This window comes from Abrus precatorius, unplaced genomic scaffold (genome assembly GCF_003935025.1).
Source record: "Abrus precatorius isolate BTA unplaced genomic scaffold, Abrus_2018 Scaffold10, whole genome shotgun sequence".
Classification (NCBI taxonomy): domain Eukaryota; kingdom Viridiplantae; phylum Streptophyta; class Magnoliopsida; order Fabales; family Fabaceae; genus Abrus; species Abrus precatorius.
Window position 1 is genome coordinate 4,053,868 of NW_020874292.1, and position 8,465 is coordinate 4,062,332.

General features: G+C 28.0%; 1 protein-coding gene across 1 annotated transcript; it reads left to right on the top strand.

Moving 5' to 3' along the window:
• The first annotated feature begins 3,377 nt into the window (after positions 1–3,377).
• On the top strand, positions 3,378–7,180 carry LOC113865717 (acyl carrier protein 1, chloroplastic-like). The gene is made up of 4 exons (XM_027500445.1): positions 3,378–3,445; positions 6,113–6,198; positions 6,278–6,405; positions 7,043–7,180. The coding sequence occupies exons 1-4, from the start codon at positions 3,378–3,380 to the stop codon at positions 7,172–7,174; spliced, it is 414 nt and encodes a 137-aa protein (XP_027356246.1). The 3' UTR covers positions 7,175–7,180.
• Positions 7,181–8,465: the final 1,285 nt, after the last annotated feature.

The window sequence follows — 8,465 nt, forward strand, 5'->3', positions numbered from 1 at the left end:
CATTTCTAGAGGAATCAGAGTGAAGATTAGGTCTTTGGAAGATGTTCTTCTGCTTCTTGTCTTCTTCTTCTCTTACTTATCCTTTCTCCATTGTAATGTTATTCTAAACCTTTTTGGTTAGGGATCTATGGATCCAGATTTGATGTTGTGATGTAATTGTGGATTGAATCTTGAGATTTTAATTGAATTGAGTATGTGATTCTGTTCTTAATGCAGTTGTGAACTAATCCTTCATTCAATTGAATTTAGAGGAATTTTTATCAATGAAAATTTAGTTTATTTCTCAAATCTGAATCATATATCTAGGTTATTAAGATCTTAAGAATAAGTATCATGATCTAATAATCCTATAATTTTCAGAACTTAATATAATATTTGATTAAATTTCACTTAAGGGATTTGGGAGGTTTAATTAGGTATTAGGATCAATGAGGCAAGGAATTGTCCTTTAGTTAAAGAAGTGAACTTGATTAGCAATCAATTAAAATTCTCAAGAGTTTAGAACATGATTATATTGCAATTGAAAATCTGATGAAGTGATTCCTAACTATTTTTCACATAATATTCTTAATACAAATTTCGTATTCTATTTTTACAACAATTCCATCACCTTTCAATTGTCTTTATTTCTTACTCTCACATGTTACAAACCTCTCAATGAAATATTTTGTTCAACTAATTGTTGAATTATGAAATGGTAATTGAAATAAAATCCTTGTGGACGATACTTGGGGCTCATATTTTATTACTTGCTACAACTACCTAGTACACTTGCTAGTTAGTTCTCAAATTCTGTTACACGTTTCTTCATGGAGATCTCGATAAGGAGGTCTTCATGCAAATACCTCCAGGTCTGCACGGTCATGGGTCATCTCAGTGTTGCAAACTGAAGAAGTCTTTATACGGGCTTAAGCAAGCCAGCCGCAAATGGTATGAGAAACTCTCTAAACTATTAATTTCTTCTGGTTTTAAACAAGCTCATGCAGACCATAGTTTGTTTGTGAAACATAATGGTGGTAAGTTTACAACATTATTAATCTATATGGATGACATAGTAATTACTGGAAACTCAAATTCTGAAATAGCCCAAATTAAATATATTCTTCATTCCAAATTTCGTGTGAGAGATTTAGGAAAGTTAAAATATTTTCTTGGTCTGGAAGTGAATCATTCTGATGAGGGAATTTATGTTTCACAACGAAAGTATTGTCTTGAATTACTTGTTGATTCTGGGATGCTAGGGTGTAAGCCAAGTACTACACCTATGGATAGCTCATTAAGACTTCGTCAAGAAGATTCTAGCGCATACTTGATGATTTGATGCAATATAGATGACTTGTTGGTCGTTTAATTTATCTCACCATAACAAGGCCGGATATAACATTTGCAACTGAACAACTTAGCCAATTCATGGCTTGTCCAACAAAGTCACATCTTGGTGCTGCTAGAAGAGTTTTAAGATATCTTAAGAGTTACCTGAACAAAGGTCTTTTATTCAAGAGAGATTCATTACCCCATCTCATTGGTTTTAGTGATGTCGATTAGGCAACTTGTGTTGACACTAGACGCTCGATTACAGGATATTGCTTCTTCCTTGGTATCATGGAAAGCCAAGAAACAAAGCATAGTGTCTCGGTCATCCTCGGAAGCAAAGTATAGAGCTCTAGCCACTAGCACTTGTGAGTTGCAATGGATGTCATATTTGCTCACTGATTTACAAGTTAATTGCTCCAAGTCTGCAGTATTATATTGTGACGATCAAAGTGCTTTCCATATCGCTGCAAACCCAGTTTTTCATGAACGCACAAAGCACTTGAAAATCAACTGTCACATTATCCGTGAGAAGCTTCAAGCCGGTTTGATGAAACTGCTTCCTGTCCCTTCTTGTCATCAACTTGCGAACATGTTCACTAAAGCTTTACCTCCTCAATCTTTTCGCTCTAATGTATCCAAACTGGAATTAGTAGAATTCTACCCACCTCTAGCTTGTGGGGGTTAACAGAAATAAGTCCAAAGCAATCTCACAAGGCCCATGATTCCTTGACCTAATCAGATGCTGATTTGTAAATAGATAGCTATTGAAATTCTATGGTAGTTTCTAGAAATAGTGAGCTATAATCATAGGTTGTAAATATCCTTTATTATAAGAAAATTGCTACTATTTTGATCATATCCTAATTGTGATCAATTGTATAAATATACTATATAATTGTTTTCATCTCTTATATATAGAGAGAGAATTATTCCCTATCAGTGTTATATTTTGTTCCTTCTCTGTCTTTTATCGTTTTTATTTATAGCAATATTTTATTTAAAAAGTACATTATATTTGTCTATATGTAATTTAATTAACATCTTTTAATAAAAATGATTATATTTAGGTGTTTAAAATCAATAATAAATATTGAATTTAACAAAATTGTTTAAAATATTATAATTATTTTGAATTAATGACAATGGATAAAATAGATAGAACGGTACTTGATTTCATTTGAATTTAATTAATTTTAAAAATGAGAAAATTTATTTTTTAAAATTATTCTTTTATTATTGAAAGATTCAAACAAATGGGATGGATTTACCGGAGGTAAAACTCTCTTCAGTTATTTTTCATACACATTTGAACTCCATATTTAAATGCGTTAAGTTCCTACGCAGGCACAATTTTTATATCACATTTCATTCTATTATTAAGACTAAATTATCAAACCTAACGTAATAATTTAGGACATTTAAGAATACAAAGAGAAAAACAAAAGAAAAGGATTTTGTACAAGGTTTAGTGTTAATATATCTTTTTAATAAGTATTCATTGAAAACAACATATGTAAAATAATCAAATTTATTTCACAAGTTAAAGATAATTATACGTCAATTTTAAGAAAAGCTAGATTAGTTTTTTATTTTATAACGTTCATGACTCATGAGTTGATTTTAATTTATAAAAAAAATTGATTTACTTGTATCCTATGATTCTCATTCTAGCACCACACCAGTACACTTGAATTCCAGCCATGCCATTTTTACTGTCGCCTCTCCCAACGCTCTTCTGCCACTGGGGTGCCACGTGGCAAAGCCAATTCCCATATGCACAACTTTCATCCGAAGTGGCCCCACAAGTAACTGCCACGTAAGCATCTCTGCCTCTTGCATTCTCTACCAAAGCACAATGAGCGCCACTCTTTCTTTCTACTCAATGCGGGACATGGCGTGACTCTAACAACAAAGCACAACCTTGCTCACTACCAGTTACCACTCGTTATATCAATTCCTATGGTTCCAATAAATAGTCTTAGAAACTTGCTACTTCATCAACATAAACTCAATCTTTGTCTTTTTAGCCTTCAGAATTTGCTTGTACCTTTACCTCACTTTCAATGGCCTTTTCTTCAGCCACTTCTCTGAGTTTCGAATCCTCTCGAATCTGCCTAACAATACCATCCAGGTTCAAAAACCCCGACTCTTAAATAGATGCATTATTTCTCTTATTATTTCATTATTTTATCTATCTCTACACTAACAAGTTTCATTTTTGGACTTTGGGTTAATGTGCTATTATGTAGCAGTTTTAGGTACAATGTGCACCGCAGTTTATTGATTAACATATCGCATTAGTTTATGAACTTATCAATATTGATTAATTTACTATTCAAATTTATAAAAATATTATTTTAATTTTGAAATTGTTAAACGATGGTTATTTTAGATTTTAAAGTTACGAAACAAAAATTAAAATGATTTATATTTAATGATTTCAAATGAATATAATAATTGTGTATTTGGTGAGGTTTTGTATACACTAGTTACTTTTTTAAGCATTGTAACTTCTATGTATTTGTACTAGATTACCCCTAATATTTTATACAATATATTGTATTAGATTATTAAAAAAAATTGATTTCAAAGACCAAATCGATACTTTTTGTAATTTTAAAAAATGTTAATTGATACGAAGCCCATAATATCAAGGATTAATGAGATATATTACCTTTCCTAATTAGATTGAGACAGTGACTCAGAGTTTAGACTGAAGAATAGGTCAACTGTTCCTGAAACGAATATTTTGGCATTTAGTAAAGGCGTGGAATGTCTCATTCAATGCTAAAATGATAAAATATGACAGTATACATTGTACACTAGAAAAAAGTCAAGTAATTCAGCTGGGATAATGATTGTCAATAAGTTAAAACCACTGAAATTCTTAATTATGATGTTGTGCAATGGTTTATTTGGAAACGGAAAAAATAGCGAAAGAAACTGAATAGCGAATGGTACAAATTTTTTTTCTTTTTGTTTAGTTAAAGAAAAGATTAAAATATATATATATATATATATAAACTTACTTTTTAAAAGTTAAATTTTAATAGTTTTATTGAGGTATTGGTAAGTTTTTAGTGTTATGTTTTTAAATGTAAAATTAAAAATAAAATATTTGATTAAAATAGAATGAAATTAATTTTTTTAAACTTTAAAAATTGTTTTAAATTTTGATGTTTAGTTATATAAAAATTTATTTAATCACCTTATATTTCTCGTAAGACTTATAAGTTATCTTTATTATTAATTTGTACTATAATTATTATCATTGCACAACTATGATTACTTTATATTTATTGTGGCGGTTAATAGACTAACCAATCATTTTAGTTAGTGCTATTATCATTGTTATCTTACTTTATTTAATGTTATTACTTATATGTACTAACTATTCTTGTTAGTATTGCCATTACATTGTTAATATTATTTCTACTACTTTTAGTATATTATTGCTGCATCACTACTATTATTATTTGATATTATTACTTTTATTATTATCACTCACTATCACCTTATGGATGTCATTATTAATTTATCAGTTTTATCTACAACATTATCACTATTGTACATTTTCTATATATACTACCATTTTTATCATTTTTTGTCTATAACAACTACCATTCATTGTCACTATCATTATTATTTTTACTATTGTTAATTGTCATTATTATTATTGTTGCAACTCTTATTATTGAGACACCATAACTATCTTTATAATTAATTATTACTATCATTATTATTACTATTATCATAATTACCACTTTATTATTATTTTTTTATAACCCTAATTACCTATTATTGTCATTAGCACCACTGTTATGAATACTTTTACTACCACCAATTACTATCTTCATTAGTACACTTTCATTTATTATTATTATATCATTATCACTACTACAATCATTCACCTCTAACATCATTATACTTTTACAACTTTTTCTATCACTCTGACGGTCTTTGCTATAATCACTATTGTTATCATTTTACAATTATTATTAGCTTTTATCATCGCTATCATTACAACACTACGATCATTTATCACCATTATTATTGTCTTCATTATTATTATTTCATTGACTATTACCACCATCATTATCACTACTACAATCATTCACTTCTAACATTATTGCACTTTTATAACTTTTGTTATAGTTCTTATTGTTGTTTTTGTTATAACTATTATTGTTATCGATATATAACTACTGTTAGTTTTTATCATCGCCACTATTATGACCATCTATTACCACTTCTTCGTTGATACACTTTTATTAACTATTATTACCATCATTATCACTGCTAAAATCATTCGTCTCTAGCATCATTACAACATTTATTATCACTCTTATTATAGTCTTTGTTATAACTACTATTTTCATTATTATACAACAACTATTATTAGCTTTTATTATAGTCATCACTACAACCACTATGACCATCTATCACTTATTTTGATTTTTTATTATCATCATTCTAATAAATAAATTTAAATATATAACAAGTAATTTGTATGTTTTAAATTTCAAAATAAAAAACTGAAAGAAAAAATAAAATACTTGTTTTATATTTTAAAATTTTCAAAACATAAAACTAAACCACTGGAGATCTAAATTTTTGTTCTCTTTTTATTTATTCTTCAAGTGAATGTTTATTTTTAATAATTTTCTTTCTCCTGGAACAAACAGATCATATGATAAGTGACACAATCCATGACTTAGTACGCTGACATCTAATTATTATGAAATAATAAAGGAATGAAAAGTGTGTTTGGATATTAAACGACGCAGGCTTCTTGCAGAATTTCAAGTTTGAGGACAGTCACTCTCACTGTGGGATGGACTAGAAGGAGTTTTCCTTCTTTGAAAACCCGCATCTCTTGTGCAGTAAGTTTTATTTCCATCTACATATAAATTTTGCACTGAAAAATCATAACTTATTTTGGCACATAAATCTCTTGTGACGATCCAGGCACAGCCTGAGACAGTGCAGAAAGTTTGTGAGATTGTGAGAAAAAGACTTGCTCTGCCACTTCAATCTGAGCTTACCCCACAAATCAAGTTCTCAGCTCTTGGTGCTGATTCCCTTGACACTGTAAGATTCATATTTTCACCGAGCATTTTTAATTGAGTAAAATATGAATTTTATAATAGTTTTTATTGATGAAGTATCATATATGCTGCTACTTTCGGTTTAAAAAGAAACAAAATAGATTTTTTTTTTATTCTTATTATAAAAAATAAATAATAGATTTAAGATGTATTAATTATTAAATTTTTTATACTTTTATTTTATTAGTATTATTAAATATAAAAATTACTAATTATACTATTTAATATCATATGTATTCTTGAAATAAAATTTATATTTATAAAAAACATAACTGACTTAAATATTTTATTTAATTTTGATGATTTAGTCTTTTATTTCTTATAAAAAGGACCATAGAATATTTATTAAAGTGATAACAAGGATTATTTTTTAAATTTATGAAAATTAATAAAAAAAAAAGTTATTATAGGATCATTAAAGTGAATATTTACAATTTTTAAACTTCAATAACGAAGGTCTGTTTGGTTGATTAGCAAGTAATTAACAAGGCATAAAATTGAGCATTATTGGAGAAATCTCTGATATTTTTAGTCCGAAAGTTAAATGTTCATTGTTAAAGGTAGCATAGTTATAGTTGATAAACTCTGATTGCTTTGGTATGAACATATGATTATGACAGGTGGAAATAGTGACAAGTTTGGAGGAAGAGTTTGGCATTAGCGTTGACGATGAGAACTCTGAATTGATAACAACTGTTCAAGAAGCAGCTGAGTTAATAGACAAACTGGTTCAAAAGAAAGATGGAGACTAGGAGCTGAACTCAGTGTAAACTCGGAAATCAAATTTCCATTTCTCAACTGAGAATAGAAAGTCTTGGGGTTTAGTTTAAATAAATTTCTCAACACCAAAAAAATTTAAAATAAAATAAAATAATATTTTTTTTATAAGTTAAAATCAATTTATGCATATTATTTTATGGAACAAGTGTGATGTATTTTGTATTTTTATTTTCTTCTTTTATAAATATTTGATAATAAGTTTATGTAAATTGCGCTTTAAGTATAGCTTAATGAGTTTAATCATTCAACCAAGTGTTTTAGATTTGTTTTTATACTTATAATTGTTCTTTAGGAAGCAGACTAACTATTTCATCGTGACATTAACTTGCTATTCTTATTTGTGCGTGTAGCATGTTCTTTAGCTTTTTGTTTTTTACTAAAGAATATATAAAAGGGATGTATTTGGTGAAAATATTTTTATATGAAAATGATATAAATTTGTATCGTATAATTATAAATAAATGATTAAAATTAATTTTTTTAAAAGTTTCATAATCATTTGCTTTTGGAGAGGAAACCGGCCAAGAGTGAAGTTTTCATCGCTTTGAAGAAATCATTTGTACTGTGGGTGTTCATCCACTCCTCTTGTGGTTTAATCATGGTGCTTGGCGTCTACTGTATGGTGGGGTATTTAAAAGTTAAAGTAATGCATTGATTAATGTGTATAGCTAATTGATCAAATAATACGAGCTTGATTCAAATGGTGGTATCGTAGCAGACCATGAATTTGAACTATCTAAAGTTGGAGAGATTGTTGGCAAATTGAAGCTTGATCGTGTTTTTCAGTTTTTCTTGTATGATCATGTCATGGTACTTGGTTTTTCTTGAGAAGATGTTAACGTAAACTTTGAGGACTCATTTTAAATATCCTAAAATTATAGTTTTTTTTTTTTACTAAAAATACGAATACCTTTTATGTTTTCATATTTTAATATGATAAAACCTTTAATTTTGTCATAAAAATTTATTATTTTTTTTATGATTAAGAGGGCATGTTGTACATACATAATTTTGACATGTAATATTATGCATTAGACTCATGCCTTGTTTAAAATTCCTAGTCTATGCATTTCATGATTTTTTTTATGTCAATTCTAAATTATAGTTTCTTTTTTATTTGATTCGTTCGGGCTCATTAGTTGATAAACATATGAGGAAAAAATTAAATTATTTAAATTAATATAAATAAATTAATAAATCTTGCAATTTAGTTCTTCAAGTTTCGATTATACACTATAACTTCGTTGAATGTATTAAAACGAA